At 34.2% G+C, this 19,966-nt stretch overlaps 1 protein-coding gene across 7 annotated transcripts in view; it reads right to left on the bottom strand.

The window, feature by feature from the left end:
- CHD9 (chromodomain helicase DNA binding protein 9) overlaps positions 1-19,966 on the bottom strand; it is a 284,977-nt gene that overhangs the window by 17,870 nt on the left and 247,141 nt on the right. For 6 of the 7 annotated variants that reach the window (XM_037816043.1, XM_037816042.1, XM_037816041.1 and 3 more), the window contains 10 exons: positions 18,535-18,638; positions 17,921-18,038; positions 16,856-16,913; positions 12,446-12,488; positions 11,580-11,799; positions 8,692-8,894; positions 5,252-6,154; positions 4,734-4,897; positions 3,222-3,494; positions 2,338-2,506 (listed from right to left, as the gene is read on the bottom strand). In XM_037816043.1, the coding sequence (XP_037671971.1) occupies positions 2,338-2,506; positions 3,222-3,494; positions 4,734-4,897; positions 5,252-6,154; positions 8,692-8,894; positions 11,580-11,799; positions 12,446-12,488; positions 16,856-16,913; positions 17,921-18,038; positions 18,535-18,638 (2,255 nt within the window). The remainder of the gene's footprint in view (positions 1-2,337; positions 2,507-3,221; positions 3,495-4,733; positions 4,898-5,251; positions 6,155-8,691; positions 8,895-11,579; positions 11,800-12,445; positions 12,489-16,855; positions 16,914-17,920; positions 18,039-18,534; positions 18,639-19,966) is intronic. The other variant, XM_037816046.1, reaches the window with a different exon arrangement.

The raw sequence follows: 19,966 nt of genomic DNA, 5'->3' as shown, positions 1-19,966 counted from the left end.
AAAATAGCTTCTTTCTATAAACGCCTACTAGGTGCCATCACTGAACTAGGTTTAAAAGATGCTACCTTTAATCATCAAAAACATAGCAAAACAAATAAAAACAAAGAGGTATTATTAAGCCCATTCTATAAATGAGATCAGAGACATTATGTGATGGGTCCAATGTTACAAAAGCAGTAAATGAAAGAATTCAACTGCATGTTGCTTGGCTCTGCCATCTTTAATCCACTATTCCAAGTAGCTTCTGAAGGTGCTCTTTAATTTTCTCCTCTTGTATAATCTCTGCTATTTTACTCTCCTTCATTAATTAAATTACATTGCATCTTGTATCTTTAATCAGGACTTTCAGATAAAATTTAGGAGTTACTAAGATAAAATTAAAGAGGTATTAGGCTTTGGGAGATGAATGTCAATAATAGCATCTGTTTGGCATTTTATTCTAATTATCTGTGAATACCTAATTTTAATATCCATTTAGCACCTAACTGGGTGCCAAGCTCTATACTAGCCACTTATATATGTTCTTTTATTTAATCCACAATGCCACCTTCCACCTTCTTCATCTCCCATTTTGCAAGCAAGAAAATTAGGCTCAAAAAATGCTAAAAGATTTTCCAAAAGGCATGTAGGAACACAGATTCAGATTCCACATTTGTGATTATTAAATAACAAATGTAGATAATAACGCTACAAAGTTTTGATATTTGAGACACTTAAATACTTTGTATAGTGGCAAAATTAGTGTTACAATTATGATTGGTACTATTAAAAACAGTATTATTTACCAAAAAATTACTTATAGGAGAAGGCTGTGCAATCTTCAGCTGGAATAGCAATAAACTGTTCAGATAACAGATATTTACTGATCCCACTTTATAGAGGAGTTCCTAGAATATTAATAAGTTCCATTCAGACTGGGCAAAATAGCCCACAGTTTATTTTCTCCACCTGTTCCCATTTTCTGCTGGAAAAAATAGCTCCTTAATAACAGAACTGTCATTATAAAGCATATTTGGGGGTACTTATACTTCAGTGATACAAGTATAGATGACTTACATTTGAACTGCAATGTATATAGGTTTGAAAATTTAGTAATTAGAAAACTAGGCTGCATGGTCAATGAATCAACAAGAGACCAAATTGGTACTGATGAAGGTAACTTAATTTATAATTAAAAAGTGATAATAGCAGCAAGTGAAAACACTGATCAATTCAAGAGAGCACTCACAGTAAAGCACTGTTTTCCCAAACTGTAGAATTTTCAGACATCGTGAACATGCACAGTAGTTTTCAAATGTTTTCAAGTATTGCATGTTAATCAGACTTAGAACAATCAAATAGAGTCCTTAGCCCTTACATACAAGGAAGGTACAAAGGAAATCCAAGTCACTCATCTGCTTAAATTGAAAACTTCCATTTTTTGTGATTACTATGTTGTGGTCCACAAAATGAGACTCAGTTCATCTTATGTATACTTCTCAATTCTAGAAATTACACTTCAAGAGGGACACAGACAAATTAAATACAACTAGACCAAGATAAAAGCACAAACTTCTGATGTATTCCTTAGTGCCTACAGAGCACATAACACATGGCAGGCATCTGTTAGGTATTTAAGATATAGCGGTTGACTCACATTTTTAAAAGATTAAAAGAAACATGGATAGTCTCCAGGGACTTTAAAAAATGTGAAGATTTATCATGTAGTCCCTAAGAATAAATTGATTCTGGGTTGTCTTTGAATTTCAATCATCGAGACAAACCTATAACAGGCAAATTATGCTTCCAAATAAGAAAAAGTTTTCTGATAATATAGCAGCCCAACAATGAAGAGGGCCAGTTAAGGTAATAAGAACCCTATCCTTGCAAACATTCCATGAAAATGAATGATTATCTTCCAGGGACTGGTCATAATTCCTGTATCTTACAGATATCTGGACTACATTGTCTCTAAAGTCCTTCAAAAACATCTCGTTTTAAATTCCTCTACCAGTGACCATTAATGTGGCATAAGTGCTTGTTTTTCAACTCATAATTTGCTTTCATATTGAAATGCTGTTTGAACCTTTTATCTGTATAAAGCTACTTTACAAACTGATGCTTCCACATGAATATTCAAGCTGCTAAAACTAAACTGCCATCTATGCTTTAAAATGCCATATTAAAAATTAGAATAAACATTTAAAATTTAAAACAAATTACACTGATTATTTTATAAACTTAGGAGAGGTCCTAATACTAAAGGGTAAATAAAATTTTAGTATAAGATTCTATAAAGAAGATTTGGAAATGATAGGGACTATCACATACTAAGACAATTGTTATCTGTATAGTCACCTGATCCTGGCAAAGATTTTGGAAAACTGACAAGGCTGGTCTCTGATGCACTTTGAAGCTCCCGAAGCCGAGTGAGGTATTGCTGCTGCCCCAGCACACCATCTTCACTATCAAGTGGTCTTTTCTGAGCATGCCCTTGCTTCTGAAATGTCAACTTCAAACCACCTTCCTGTTAAACAAATATTAAGAAAGAAATTGTTAAAAAAATCTGATTGCAGAATATTAAGAGGAATATTTTACTTTGAAAAAGTGATGCAAAAACCTGAAACATTAATCAAGTTCTCTTCTCATTCATAAATCAATTGGAGAAAATATTCTATAAGAAATACTAAATTTTCTCTCTAATGAAAATATCCAGGAACTATATATACTTTCCTGAGCAAAATAAAGTTTTTCATGTGACTAAAACATTGTAACATTTTCAACTTTTGGTGTACATCTCCATGTACATTATTCATATATTTTAGAGGACATTACTCAAGACACTAAGTAATCAAGGTTAGCTTCAAAACTCATATTCAAAATTGAAATGTTACTGATAACAAGACATGCTAAATGCTTAAAGAGAAAAGAACTACATACCATATAAATATATAAAGAACCCAAACTGTTAGAAATGGTCAGAAAGCATGTTGATCAGCAGAAGTACTACTTTCAGAAGTATAAGGAGAGAAACATATTTAATGATGATCCCTCTAGCAGAATATTCAAGTTTAATAACCTGGATATAAAAAAAAGCAAACCCAAAAAACCAAAACAATCCACCAAATACGAGAAAACAAGAATTGAAGGAAGTAAGAGTAAGAGCAGGCAGCCATTTGCAGGAAAAGCATGCTGCACACCGCAATCGCAATCAGGTCCTAGGGCAATAAAAATAAACATACGTCTTTGATTTTCACTGTAAACTCCTTTTCTCGTACATGCTTCTTCACCTTTGACATCTGTGTTGACTGATCATGTTCTTCTTTAACACCTGCACCTGGAGGAGTGGGTACACTGGCCTCACTATATTCTGTAGCTGCACCAGGGCTGTCCAGCAGTTTTGTAGTATAGAAAGAAGCCACTGTATTAGCATCATAACTTCTTCTAGCTGAAGGCCACTTCCCTTTCAGAACTGTTTGACAAATACTGTCCAACCGGTTGATCATCACACGATCCTGGAAAAGCAAGCAACATCAAAGTATAATTTAACAATTAGATTAGAACATTGGAGATCACATGGCTCAAGATCCTCAAGGATTTAACCCTGCTACAACATATATGTATTTGGTATGTATACATATTCTCATACATATATTACAATTCTGTTAGAAATTATTCAAGTACACATTCCTTTTGATTAAGCTCAAAACTATTTAAGCACAAAAGCAGTACAGTTTAAAAAGAATTTCAAACAACTCAGAAGTATATGGAAGAGCAGAAAAATTCTCCATTATCCCATTTTACCACCTCACTCCCAGAAGTAAATACTGGTAACGATTTCATAAGTAGTCTCTAAACACTTTTCTATGCAGATACTCGTGAACACATCTGCCTTAACACATAAACAATTACGTTTTGTTTTCTTTTTCATAAAAATGGATACTACTATATATATATTCTTCTGAAATATATTCTTAATTTATCAGACACCTTCGTATAACTGCAAACTTTTAAATTATTATTTCTTCCTAATTCGATGAGAGATTTGTAGGTCATTGATTATCAGTGAACTTCGGTATCTTAAATTTTTATTGGCCATTCATATTTTTATGTGACTTAAGAGGCAATTAAAAATTTATTAGCTCACAGGAATCAATTCTAAGCTTTAAGACATCTGCTCTAAATTTAAAAACACATTTACATGTAAAAACTGAAAGAATTTGTTTTACCACTTGAATAGAATGATATAAAAACTACTTTTGTTATACAGTAACAAATATATTTGGTTTACAAACAAAATAAACAACAAGAATCTCGCAAGTTTTCCATGTTAGAGGCAGCCTTGTGTTAACAGAACCTGCAGCAGTCTAATCACAAACTTGTAGGACTGTATTAATCCAACATTAAATGCACATGTGCTTAAAATGGACTTTTTAAAGTCAAAACTGACTATAGGAAATTTCTTCAAGAAGACATAGTTGAAAGTACCTGTTTCGTAAGGAAGCACTTGAATATTAATGTGTATGTGAACATGAGCATTCATTTTTAAACATTCTAAGGTTATGATGAGAAACACATACATTTAAGTAGACCTAATGTATTTGATCATAATAATCTATACTTCTATTCTAACACCAAAATGTCATCCTACATTTCCCACTGATTTATTTTTCCACGTAATAATATCCACTATTAAAGAAATATAGAAAAATAGTGAGGAAAATGACTTATCCAACAAGAAATGTTTCACTTACCTTTGGCCAGTATGAAGCTGCCAACATGTATCCACCTTGTAGGATGTAAGCAGACCCTGGAATCCCATTGTTCATTTGAAAACTATCCTGGGTCTCATCTTGGGTAGTGCTCAGTGATGCAACACTTTCTTCATCATAGGCTTTCACATGAGGGGTACCTTCTGCTAAGAACAATTATCACTGATCAACTGTTCCAGAAAAAATATAGTACTAAATTTAAGGCAGTCACAAAGAAATAAAACTATTGTATAAAATCTCTTTATTTCTCTGGCTGACTAAACCATTTTGCAATACTTGGAATTCTACTGAACATAGAATGTGCTCTAGTAATCCTAGTTTCCTTGCCAATAGTACTTCTCTAAGAAAATGTGTACATATAAAATTTAAGCTAGCAATTTTAAACTAGCTTATCTTAGTTTACTACGCTCTTATCAAAATATCAAAATTGCTGATTGAGTTCTTTTCGTTTACACTTGAAATTTTGTCTTAAAAACAGCAAAATCAATTTTTGCGTATACCTCGCTTTTGGACTTCCTCTTCGCTGTCACTCTCTTCTGATGAAGATGAAGAGGACGAAGATGAGGAGGAAGATGAAGAGGAGGATGATGATGTTGAAGAACAAGATGAGGACGAAGAAGAACTAGAACCTGACCGAGAGTGGGTACAAGAAGAAGAGGAAGATGAGGAAGAAGATGATCTGGAAGAACAGGTTGATCTCTCAGAGTCAGAGTCAGAGTCAGAACTAGATTCTGATCCTCTTTTGCGGGCTCGTGGTTTCTTAGAAGCTGGGTTTGGAGTTAGGGGTTCCGTTCTGGCTGCAACCATGCGTCTGTCTGTTTCGCCTTTTCCACCACATTTCTGGTCTCCAGTAGCTTGGGGTAAAACACCATTCTTTGGACTTACAGGCTCAGACTTTATTAGTGTCCTGGTTTCCACAGAAGACATAGATTCTTCTTCAGAAGACTGAGGCTCCTCTTTAAGGTTTTCACTTTTAACTTTCATATCCTCTAGAATAATACCTTTAGCATCTAGAAGCCTAGGTAGAGAGGTAAGAGGAGAACCAGAAAGTGCTACTTGATATTGCTGTAAAAGTGGGGTAGAAGTCCTTGAATGAGCCATCTTACTTTGACTGTAGTTCCTTTGAGCTGCCATAAAGGAGAGTTCAGGATCACGAAGAATGTGATAATCTGTTCGGCTCACCCCATGTTTAGCAGCTCCAATAAGCAAATCCCTATCATGGGGGCCACATTCCCACCAGACTGGTAAATCTGGATTTGGATGACAAAGCTTCAAGCGTTGAAACAATTGTGGATGTCGGAGGGCCTGCTCCCGTACTTTCCTCAGAAGTTCAATGCGATATAAAGTTCTAGAAGCACGTTCTTCTGTAATTGGCTGGATAAAAATATTTGGATCCAACAATTCTATATTGACACAAGAACAAAAATATTAACCTCAAAAATTCTTTATTATACACCTGAAACAAATAATGCAACTTCTAACTGCACCTCTACTCAATATCATTGCATGGTTTCCAGAATTTCTCTTTTCAAAATTTTTAAATGAGGAGAAATATAACTTTTAAAAACAAGTACTAAAAATCATATAACATATAATATATAATATTGGATCTTCTGAAAATAAGTAAAGCATAAGATTATTTTGGAAGAATGCGAAAATAACTAGGAATTCACTTTGAAGGGACTCCTAATAGCCAATTGTGGAACAATTTCAGCTACAAAATAAATAATGATAGTATTGGGTTATAACTCAGAGACAAAATAAATATCCACAAATCCATACCAATAAGAATAAATTAGCTGGTTAAACAGATTAGGGAGATGGAACCATTCTTCCTTGCAGAATTCCACAGTAATAACAGACAAGATTTACCGATGGATGCTAAAATCAACGGGTAAAAGTTTGAGAAACAGGATTTGAGTAGACTCAAAGTATCTCCTTTAAGATATTTGTTAACTATATAGGAAAAGATAGTAATTTTACAGTGGAAAAATAAAGAAATCAATCATAATATTTAAATCCAAAAATCAAAGATATCGGATTTTTTCCACTGTAAAAACTACTTTATTACAAGTGAACAATGTCAACATCCGTAATAAAATATACTGACATCATGAACCCCATGATATAATGTTCTAAGAAGGACAAAACATCACTTCTTTAGTACTCTTGCCAAAAATGCATAACCTCAATCCAATCATGTGGAAACAAACAGACCCAAAATGAAAGATATTCAGCAAAGTAACTGATCAATACTTTTCAGAGTATCAAGGTCATGAAAGACAAGGAAAGACTGAGGGCCTGTTATAGACTACAAGATGCTAAGGAGAAACAACCAAGTGCAATGAGGATTCTGGGGGGGTTGGGGGAGGAGGACATTAGTGGAAAAACAGGTAAAATTTGAAAAGGTATTTAGTTAATGGTATCGTATTAAGGTTAATTTCCTGGTTCTGATAATTGTACTATAATTAGTCATGTAAGATTTTTAACAGACTAAGCAGGGTGAGGGTATATGGAAACTCTCTGATTTTTACAACTTTCCTGTAAGTCTAAAAGTAGTTCAAAATGAAAAGTTTTTAAAAAAATCAAGTACCATGCAAAAATCAATATGAAGAGGAAACAAAGGTGGTGCTGTCCAATCTGATTCCAAGATTTGAAAAGTTGGTTATACAGTGGCCATATAAGAAATAAATATATTTTTCCTTAAGTCTATGGTATGTTTTCACACAATTACTTGATTATTAGGACATAAATATTTATTAAATTGTTTGGGCCTAATTACTCTTAAACAGACTGTTAGGTACTTCTTTTGATGTCAGGCACTAAGAAACAATCACCAAGATGCTAAGGACACCAGGAACTGTGGAAGTATGGGAAACTGTGATCTAAGTAAAACCTCACTCATATTTTCAACAAGGAACCCCCCCTACTTTAAAATAATTATTTAGTAATTAATTCTTTCCCTATTTTCTAAAAAACTAGAATCAAAAGTGATGAATTTACTCATCACTTTATATTGCTAATGGGTATTAAAAAAATAAAAAAGGAATGAAGGCCTCTTGGCAGTATAAAAATAATAAAAGACAAAAAACTTTGCTTTATCTGTTTTTTAGACCCTCTTATGGTCTACCAAAAGACCTTAATGTAGACTGAAACTTGTCCTGAATTACCTGTTATATGGGTAATCAAGGGATTGGCTACTCTAGTGGACAACAAAGCTGTTAGAAACAAAACTAAAACAAGCAAATAAACTCATCTGGAATTTAAGTCCTTTTATAAACCACATATTTTTACTATGAGATAGGAGTAGGAGGCGACAGGTTTAGCAGCCTGAAATTACATTCAACAAAGAACAGAGACAACTGTTTATAACATGGCATTATCGAGAAGAATTGCTGACAAGCTGAACTTTCCTTTGGGCTTTGAAGACAATGAAATTCACCCTGGAACAGTTCCTTAATTGAACATCAGTACTTCTGATTAGTTGTCTTTTTTTTTTTTTTTCAAGAAGTCCCTGGGTGGAGATCTTTTCCTAACAAAATTCCTTAAAAATGTCTTTTGAGTGGGGACTTCATTCCTTGCAAAATTATTCATGTAAATAATTCCTCCTAGCACATTCTTATGAGATGGACTCAAAATATAACTCAATTTACCAAAAGATATCCTTTATCTTCCACTTCCTCTTAACCATTAACACTAAACGCTGGCTGTCTTCTTGAAACTCAATGTATATCTTTTGTTCTCTTTAGATATTTTTTTCATAGGAAGATTAAGGAAATAGGGGAACTTTAAGCATAGCTTAGTTACAATTCTGAAAAACTGCACACAAGCTGAATTAGAAAGTTTTGCAATCTCACATAAAAGAGATAAATTGGAAATTTCTGAATTTTAGTGATTTGTTACTTTGACCAAAACAGGAAAAAAGAAATTTTATACGTACCTTCTTTGGAAGGAAGACGACAAACCCTCCGACACATAGACATGAACGCATACAAATATTTCTCCAAACTATCATCAGTTTTCTTATGTAGCCTAGCCATTGCTCTAAATTTTGTCCAATCAAACTGGCCTCTGTCAGGATCAAATACCACTCCAAATGTAGATACAACTCTATAAAAGTCAGCTTCTTCTCTCCGTGTCCATCTGTTTTGAATCAGATTTTTAAAAACCCACACAGGTCACTAAAACAAATACCGAATATAATGACTGCAATAAAAACTTAAAACATTCGAGTACCTTAAAATTTTAAGGGATTAAATCCAGGGTTATTGTCTTGTAAATATACTTTTAAATGCTAGTTGAATTACCCATCAAACCATGCTCATTTTAGTATACACTGTTCCTTTGTGAAATAATAGTTTACTGCACATTTACTATGTGAGAGAATCTGCACAAGATACAAGACTATATAACATGAGGTGACCTTGCCTTTAGAAGGAAGATAAGGCATTTTCAAAGATTTTTATAGCATAATGTAGTAATTTTGGTTGTTGAATGAGATACTGAAACCAAGAATTTTACGAGAGCAGAAGCTGGAAGGATCAGTGCTGACTTGGGTGATCTAGAAAGGCACTATAGAGAAAGTGACATTTAAGACGGGGCAAAGCAAAGGTTAGGGAGGGAATGCTAGAAAGAAGGTACAGAATAAGCAAAGACAAATGCAGGAAGCACTTTGTATTTTGTGGGAACGATGAGTATTTTTAGATTGACAAGGATATGGCTCTTATTGGGGATGCTCTTATTAGGGATGGGGTCAGATTATGATCTAAATGCCTGGGTAAAGATAGCTCTATTGGGTTGAAAGCTCCTAGATGTAATATGTATCCATTTCACACAACAGATATCTGAACTCGTTTGGTAAAACACCTTACCTGCCTAATTCACAGGATTGTTGTGTAAATGAGAAAAAAAGTACGGGACAGATCTTTGAAAAATGTTAATAGGACATTATTATCATAGCGATACATGAAGAAGATTAATGATGATGTAAAAATAGGTCAGCTTGGGAAACCAGTTGAATCACATGCATCCTGGACCTCAATGATAAAAGTAGGAATGGAAAAGAAAGGATGAATTGAAAGATCACTCAGTACACACAGCCTGAGCTCAAAGAATTTACGATTTAAACAGAAAGACACGATACACAAGGGAAAAGTTAAATGTCATTATAATATCTTATACTATTGTGACAAAGTAGTAGTTTGCTGCTATGAGTGGTTTAGTTCAGTAAGAGCTCCATGAGGGCAGAAAATGGAGAGAATACTATGAGTTATACTGGTTGAGAAAAATTAATAGAGAAGATAGGACTTGAACTGAGTTCTGAAGGATGGCCTAGGTGTGAGTTAGATAAAGAGCAGAAGAAGGGTATTTCAGGTGATAGGAACACCAAAAGCTAGGGAATTGAGTCAAGAATAAGTAGGACATTCTGGCTGAGGGAACAATAGTGAATAAGATTAGAAATGCATGCTATAGTCTTAATTGTAGAAACCACTGAATTTAGGCTTAAGAACTTAGACTTTATATTTATATATAATAAGGAGTCATTGAGTGTTTTGATAATAAAGCTAATATTTTTAGGAAGATCAATCTGGATCTCACAGACTGGGAAATATATATATATATATATAGGAAATATATGTGGTAGATTAAAGATAGCCATAAATTCTTTGCCAGTCTTCACACTGAGAGCAGAATTTATATCCCTTTCCCTTAAATCTGGGCTTGCTTGGGGAAATTTTTTGACCAATAAAATATGGCATAAATGACACTGTAACTGCCAAGTCTGGGCCTTATGAAATCTGCAGCTTCTGCTTTTGTCACGTGGAATGCTCCATCTTAGAATCTGAGATCACAGTCAGGAGTCAGCACCCACTGCTAGCCATAAGAATGAGGCCATTTTGAACCTACTAGCCATCCTTGCACCCCAGTCAATACCATGTGAAGCAGAAGAACCACTTGGTCAACCCATAGAAGTGTGAAAAATAATAAACTGATGATGTTTTAAGTTACTACGTTTTCGAGTGGTTTGCCATGCTGCAATAGATAAGTGAAACGGTATAATTACAGAGGTAGTGGTTTTTGAAGACAATGACTAAGATCGGTAAAACCTTAGATTTCAAACTTGAAGACATTGCAAAATTCAAATTTTAATAAATCCTGTGCTACAATGAATGTGCTGCATATGAAACAAAAGAACACTGACTTATCTTCCATAAAACATCCAAGGACCCAAGTTTTAACAAGGGGCTCAGGTTATCGTTAAATATTGCTGTTCTTTTCCATGTACTCTATCCCTTTTAAGTAGTTAAAGCACCTTGGATGAGAGAAACCTGCCTGCCTTAAAAACGTCACTTGCAGAAGTTCTACTCCTATTTGCTAACCTTTGACATTAGTAGTCCCAAGGGTTCATCCTCTGGATAAAGCCAAAACAGACGGACTTGTCTTCCATACATTCTTATCTTTCATGAATGATAAGAATGATAAAATGTAATCTATTTCATGTAATTTAAACTTCTGTCCCATTGATAATTCAATTCTTGAGTTTGCTATGTTCCTTCCTTTTTTTTCCACTACCTCAGTGCTCATAATACAAAAGAATGATTATACATGAAGTATGACTAGTAACTACTAAGATGAAATTATCCTTATTAATTTTTCCTTCTTTTTGCATACATGTGTGTGTGTATGTGCATAAAATCACTTTGCTTTGACCAGCATCTCTATCTATGCATGTTTTTCACAAAGGGAGATAATCATACCCTGATAACCTTCAGAATAAATGACCATATTTAGATCTGTAATATTAGAAGTTTAGTGCTGTCGCCTTACCTCTGCTGTCTTTCTATCTTGGCTGCCATTTTCGGATTAAGAGTGGCTTCTTCATAAAAAGGCTGCATTACACTGGTAGGCACTGAGAAGGCTGATGGTATCTGCTGGATTTGTCTGTTTTTATTAGTACGCTGATAGGCAGTGATGAGACGCCTCAAACGTGTAGTTAAAGCCGACTGAGTAGGCCAATAAATTTTATCACCCTCCATCAGTTGACCATCTATATTTAAAGAAACCCATGTCAATAATGAAAACAAAGAATTAAAGAGACTGTCACGAAGTTCATGAAAGCAAAGACTTTTAAAATTATTTACTTTCAATCTGATTATGTGAAAAAACCCACAAATCTCTCCTCTCAAAGTTTTCTTTTAACTACACCTTCAAAAACATTACAAAAAACGAAGTGCAGCTGTAAGTAAGTAGGTCACTGTGACCTAAAGAACCACAATGTTATCTAGTTAAAGGGAATTTCACACACATACAAAATATATAAATTCTGCATTTCTAGCCAATGCCTTAACTGAAATAAATCAAAAGCGAAACTGAAATCCATGAGAAGTTGAATAGTACATAAACTCTTCTAACTGAAGCCTCCTGTATTAAATTTATCTCCATATAATTAAAACATTTTTAAAGTCATTAGAGAGGAACATAGATTTTTAAAAATCCAATGATAATGCTGAAAAATCATAAAGTTCAGGATCTAACCCAAGACTGCAAATGTCGTATAACGATTACAACTAATGTCTTAAATAAAAATATCACATACATTTAAAATGTTATAAAGGTATAATACTTTATTGACCTTTGTATCACGAGAATGTGAATTTATAATAATATTAAGTTAAGAAATAAATTCAATTTACCTCCATCTGCTATAACGAGGTCTCCTGGTGAAGAAATATCATCCTATTAAAAGAAAATAAAAACTTGTCAGAGCAATCAGGTCAAGATACATAAAAGAAGAAAACCAAAACTTTTTATAATAGAGAACTTTTTGCAATAGAATTTTTAAGGATTAATTTGCGAAAACACAAATTTTTAATTCCTTGTTCTCAGTTTGTATCCTTACACTTCTCTATTGCCTTGGACACTTTAGATAACATCAGTCATTATTTATAAAACTATTTCTTTTTTTATGATTACTTTTAGGCCAGTTTCTTTTCCTCCATGAATCCTCAAACTTTGTGTATGCCCTCGTTTTCATTGTTAGCTTTTTTTCCCTTCTAACATGCTAACTCCTGGAGAATTCTCATATTTGGTTAGTAGACAACCTGACATGTTTTCTTCTGCCTTGAACTGTTTGATTGCACTTAGATCCGATTTTATCTGTCAACAAAACTTCTCCAAGTAGGTATCCCATTATTTTTAAACTTGTATTTTATTCCAATTGTTCAAGAAAACTTGAAGTTAGAATTACTGTCATTCCTTTGTAGGTAGGTCCTTTCTTCCTGGTTGCCTTCAACATCTTCTCTTGTTTGGTGTATCTGAAATTTCACCAGGCTGTGTCTGGAGTAGGTTTAGTTTGTTCATCCTGCTAAGATTCACTTTACTTCTTGAATCTGAAGATCCATGACCTTTTTTAAGTTTGAAAAATTATGAGCTGACGTCTCTTCAAATAGTGCTTTCCCCTTATTCTCTCTAATCTTTCCTTCTGCAACTCTTATGAGACATATGCCAGATATTATCACACTACATTCCTTGTCTCTAAAAATTTTTTCACATATTCCATTGTACTGTTTTTTTTTTTTTAACTTTTTATTTTGAAATGATTTCAAACTTACAGGAAAAAATAATACAAACACCATACAGAGAACTACAACATACCCCCCTCCCGCAAGACACTTAGATCCACCAATTTTAACATTTTGCCACCTTTGCTACATCTTTCTTCCTTCCTATCATCTTCTGTACATTTGAGAGCACATTACACACATCAAACTCCTTGAACATATTTACACTTCCTATGAAGAAGCATTTTCACTTATATGATCACCTTAAGTTCAAGCAATTTAATATTGATATAAAGCTTACATTCTACATTCAATTTTTTCTTACGTCCCAATAATGTCCTTTTGAGCCTTCTCTCCTTTGTTCTTAGATCCTATCCAGTACCATGTATTGTACTTGATTGTCACTATTTCTTTAGTTCTTCTATTTTAACTGTGGAGACATATACATAACATGTCTTCCCATCCCAACCCCTTCAAAACATACCATTCAGTGGAATTAATCATTATGCTGAAGTAATGTACCACCATTATTAGAACTTTCCCTTAACCTCTATCAGAAGTTCTATATGCATTGTACATTAACTCCCCATTGCGCCTACCTCCCATCCCTGGTAATCTGTGTTCTATTTTTTGTCTTATGCATACTGTCTGATCTTTTCTTTATGGTTACCCTGGGGCTTAAAATTAATACCCTAAATCTATAACAATCTTGTTTGCTTTGATATCAACTTAATAACTTCAATAGCATACATAAACTATGTTTCTATACCCCTCTGTCCTCTCACCTTTATGTAGTTTTGGACATAAATTACATTTTATACACTCATTGATTTATCATTACATTTTATGCAATTTCCTTTAAGATCCTGCAGGAAGTTAAAAGTGGAGTTACAAATAAAAAATACAATAGTATGGCTATTTATATTTATCCATGTCATTATCTTTTCTGGAGATCTTTATTTCTTCATGTGGCTTCAATCAATTGTGTTCTTTTCTTTCAACCTGTAGAACCCTATCATTTCTTGCAGGGCTGGTCTAGTCATGATAAAGTCCCTTAGCTTTGTTTATCTGGGAATGTCTTAATCTCTCCCTCATTTTTGAAAGACGGTTTTGCCAGACACAGAATTCTTGGTTAGCAGTTTTTTGCTTTCAGCACTTTGAATGTGTCTTCCCACTGTCTTCTTGCCTCCATGGATTCCAATGAGAAACTGGTATTTGATCTTACTGATGCTCCCTTGTATGTGACACACTGCTTCTCTCTTGTAGCTTTCAGGGTCTATTTGCTGTTTGGAGTTCATTGTGTACCTTGGATGTACATATTCACATCTTCTGTTAAATTTGGGAAGTTTTCAGCCATTATTTCTTTGAATATTCTCTCTGCCAATTTCTCTCTTTATTCTCCTTCTGGGACTCCCACCATGTGTTTAATGGCATGCCTGAAGGTATCCCACAGGTTCCTCAGGCTCTGTTCATTTTCCTTCATTCTTTCCTCTTTCTGCTCCTCAGACTAGATGATTTCAATTGTCTTATCTTCAAGTTCACAGATTATTTCTTCTGCCAGCTCTAATCTGCTCTTGAATCCCTCTAGGGTATTTTAAATTTCTCTTACTGTGGTCTTTAGCTCTCTTTGTTGCCTTTTCATAATTTCCATCTCTCTACTGTTATTCTCTTTGCATTCATTTATTGTTTTCCTGATTTCTTTTAGTTCTTTGTCCATGTTTTCCTTTAGTTATTGGAACATATTTAGGATGATTTTTTAAAAAGTGTTTGTCTGGAATGTTCCAGGTATGATCCTCCTCACTGATGGTTTCTAATGCTTTAATTTTCATCTCTGCCTGGGCCATCACGTTCTGTTTCTTTGTAAGTTTTGTAATCTTTTGTTGGAACCTGGACATTTTGATATTTTAATGTGTTATTGCTGGAATTTAGACTCTGAGGCCTCTGTGTTCCTTATGCTTGTGACAGAGCTTTCTTTGCCTGGAGTTAACAAAACAAAACAGAAATAAACCAACCCCCCCAACACCCCCCCCCCCCCCAAAAAAAAAAAAACTTTCCCAGACATGCACGCTCCCAGTATGTGCACAAGTGTTACTCTGCTCCTTCTGGAACCAGGAGCAGGGATCCAGGAGCAGGTAAGGGGATGGGAGACAGGCCACCTAGGGCACCACGAGATCATAAATGTCATAAATGGCCTTTTTCTTGATTCGGCGCTTGCCGTTACTGCAATCCTTTAACTGTTTTCTGGAGTTTTAAAATGATGTTTCTGTCAATTCTTACTTCTTGTTCAAAGCTTCTGTTGGGGGTTAGAGACCTTAAATGTCTCACTTCACCCTCTTGATCAGGGCTAGGCTGTACTGGTTATTGATTTATTGCCTCTCATCCTTTTTAAGTGCTTTAAGAAAATGGATCCAGGCTCATTAAATATTTTTCCTTTGTCACTCAGCAGGATATTAAGCTTTGGCCATTGAGGGAAGTTGAGACATGCCGTAAGAAAATAGTGTTTTACTTTTGTGAGAGCATGGTAAAAGACTTAATGATGCTATAGTTGTGTAGGGTTTGCTGCTCTTGGCAGCTAAGGGGCTTAGATATTGATGCCTATATGAATTACAGGAGATGAGGCCTAGGCCAGTGTACGGGCACTTAGAACTGAAATGCCTTATAAAGCCAAGATCCTCAAAGGACAGTACCTTCTTTCTGTCTAATTGCACAGGAAAAGGACAAAGACATTTATCTCACGGGCTCTAGGCATAAAAATAATTGCCTCCCTGAGAATTTATAACCATAGACCTATCTTCTCATGGGTTTATGGCATGATTCTTTTACTTCATCTACATGTTCCAGGAATTCTCAAGCCAAAAATGTAATGTAAAGAGGGGTCCAAGGCTGGTAATACCCTTGGGTACCTGGTCAAAGCCAAAAAAAAAAAAAAAAAAAGAAAGAACTCTGGAAGAAACAACTTATCCAGACTACATCTGTGTCCCGGAGGTAAATCCCTCCATAAAATTAAGTCAAAATATATATAAATATATAAATTCCTCATCTCTATTAATATCATTCCCTCTCTCCAACAGACTATTTTTTGTCTATCCAACTCTTCTTCCCTTTGCATTCTATAAGTAGAACATTCTTTTAGCAAGCTCAAAGAATTCCTCTACAATCCACTCTCTATTGCAAACCACTTATATTAAGTATAGCTTCCATCTGTTACTCTGTTCATGTAGCTTCTAGCTCTCACTCTGCTAAGAGTCTTTGGGATTTTGACCCCGGACATTGTATTTCCTAGTTCCAAGCAGTGTTAGGACATGAGCAAGCCCCATTCCATCCATACGTCCAAACCAGGCTCCAGCTGATCTAGGAGGGAAGGTCAGGCAAATTCTGAAAGATAATTTGCAAAATTTCTCAAACACATTGATCACTTTCGTAGCTAATCTGAGGAACAGAAGAATTATGTAAAATGAAAACAAACCTGCAAAGGAAAATGAAAACTAAAGAAACCAAGGAATAATTAAAATTGAGGATTTAAAAATATGTTGCGAAGTATACCTCTGTGTCATCTTTAAAGATTGCTGGGGCAGGTTTGTATTCTGGATCTTCCACATCCCTGTTAAAATAGCAACAAATGCTATAGTTACTATGAGGGACTTAAGAATCGTCTTGACAGGATAAACAAATGTAGTCTTGCTGAAAGCATTTTTAAGTTTGTTTTAAAGATCTGACTTAAGTCTATGTTCTCTAGCCAGAGAAGCCCAAGCCACAGGATGAAGGCTGTTACATGGCAGTGGAGAAGAAACCTACTTCTCATTTACCAACTCCCAAGCTCACCTTTAAATGTGATACTGTTAACCTCAACATAGTCCGTTACTTTCCTCTTCTGATAAGAAAAGATTATAAAGACCTTAAAACAGGTATAATAAACAATATCACATTTTTCTTCATGTGTAATAACCTTGCCTTTCTTCTCCCCTCATATGTCCATAGAATTTTATGGCCTTAATGGCCAAAAAACTTGCTTCACTAAGAAAACGAAGAATGCATCAAAAGAAGGTATGTGGGCAACACTGTGAACATAATTAACACAACTGGATTATATATTTGAACATGGTTTAAAGGGGAAATTTTAGGTTGTATATATAGAATACGTATGCAATAAAAATTAAAACAAACAAACAAACAAAAAACCCCCCAAAGCATTGTACAACACAGTGAACTGTAATGTAAACTATGAACTACAGTTTATAGTGTAACTATAATATTGTTTCACAGTTGTAACAAAGGTACCACACTAATGCAAAGTGCTAACAGGGAAAACTGTGCATATGGGAGGTGGTATATAAGAACTCTGTATTTTCTGCATGATTTTTCTGTAAACCTACAACTTCTCTAACAAAAAATGAATGAGTGTGGAGAAGCTCCAATCTCTCCCTTGTTGATAATACTCCTGGACAAGTGCTAACTTATTAAAGTAGTATCATTAGCTCTTTTAGGCTGTAAACGCCAATTCTCTTACTGCTATATTATTTAAAGATAAAAGTCACTGATTTAGAATATGCTGATGCTGAACAGAAGATAGAGATATACAGAGAATTCATGACTATGAAATGCACATACCCATCCATATAATCATTTGCTCTCTGTTCAGCAGCAACTGCTTTCTCATCAGGTTTTCCGACTCTTTCCAAGAAGCATAAAGCTGGGTCTGCTCGGATAGTGTTATATTTTTCATAACCTAGAAGGATTAACAATTATAAAAGTAACAATGGTGTATCAATGCAAGCATTTCTCAAATTTATGGTGAATGATGCTTCTGGACTAAAGGGACCATATGTTAAAATAATATAGGTTACAACATGTATTTTCTAGAAATTATCACAAACATTATATGATCTGGTAATATGCGTATATAATAATTTAAGATTAAATTGATCAGAGACGAAAAATAGCAAAAACTGACCATATGCATAAGCATATGTATTTCGCATATAAACTCTTCCTGAGAGAAGTTATGTGAGCCATACATTCAGAAGGGGCAAGTCACATACACCACCCTCTCATAAGGAAATAAACAATATAATAAACATAGTTTGGCAATATAGGCTTTTAATGCTGAATATAATAACATGGTGCTACTGGAAAAAAGTTCTAAGTAAAAATCACTAAACTTAGAATTATCTGAATTATGCTATACATAGAAAGGAATTCTATCCTCCTTATTTCTTACTTACCATGTTTGAAAACTCCAATAAGGAGTGATTTATCAGCATCAAAATCCCACCACTCAGCAGGAACTTCTGAGTGGTCTGGCTCTGGTACCCAAACATCAATGTCACTTAAAAAGAAAAACCATTATGTACACATTATGAATTATTACAAATAAGTCAAAGATGAGGCAACATTTTACCTAGCTTCTAAAGCATTAATTTTTCAGAAAAAAGAGGTTAAGATTTTGTTTCATATATTTTCATCAATTTGTAATTATTTTCAACAATAATCACCATTTAAAATTACAAAATTACAAAATAACAACAAAGAAACCATAAAATGAACTAATTTTCTTAAGCTCAACAGAAGAAATAAGTTTCAACAAGTTTTACTGTATAACTCCCTTAAGGGAATCATATTTTTTCCACTAATTTCCTTTAGGAATGATAAAAGGGCTTATTGGAAAGCAAGAATCTTACATTAGCAAAGAACATAGCAAAAAACATCTGGTTAAAATATTTCATGGCATATATGAGGAGACGGGGCAAATTAATAGCTTTAGGTTACAAAGCAAGTTCTGCTGTCTTCTAGACCCCTATACTAAGAAAATCACACTGAAAATGTAATGCTGTTTACAAGTAAAGGAAATGGCAAGTTTCTGGTTCATAATTTGGTTAAATCTGTCAAAGTACTATTTTTCTGCTATATGTAAACAATACCATGCCATACCCGGCAGCCACAAAATGAAAATATAATAAAGTACTAAAAAGTATAATAATATATTTGTAATTTGGCTGTTTTGATGACTATGAAACAACTATAGCACTTGTAAATTTGCAAACATAACTTATCTTACCTTATACCTTATCACTTGAAGTTATTATTTTCCAAGAAACTTTCTGCAATAACACATGTACAATTACAGTATTTCTAAAGAGGAAAAGGAGTCATGTATAGAACATGACTGACATGTTCACACTTTTTGTTTGTTTGAGGTAAATCCATCCACATATACTTGAATTATTTTTTATTTTTAAAATAAAAATCTCTTCTCCTCTTCCTCTGCTTTCTATCTCTGAGAATTTGCTACTTCTAATATTCTTTTATAAGTGATATTATGCAATTTTTGTCCTTATCTGCTTCGCTTATTTCACTGAACATAATGCTCTCAAGGTTCTTCCATGTTGCAGTGTCTCATAACTTCATTCTTTCTTATGGCTGAATAATATTCCAATGTGCATATGTACCATATTTTGTTTATCCACTCATTTGTTGATGGACACTTGGGTTCTACCCACTTTTTGGTTATTGTGAATAATGGTGCTACAAACATTGGTGTAGAAGCATCTGTTTGAGACCCTGTTTCACTCTCTTTGGGTATATACTTAGACAAGGAATTGCCAGATCACACATTAACTTCATATTTAACTTTTTGAGGACCTGCTGTATTACTTT

This window comes from Choloepus didactylus, chromosome 22 (genome assembly GCF_015220235.1).
Source record: "Choloepus didactylus isolate mChoDid1 chromosome 22, mChoDid1.pri, whole genome shotgun sequence".
In the NCBI taxonomy this organism is placed as follows: domain Eukaryota; kingdom Metazoa; phylum Chordata; class Mammalia; order Pilosa; family Megalonychidae; genus Choloepus; species Choloepus didactylus.
This window is presented reverse-complemented; position numbering and strand designations above follow the sequence as displayed.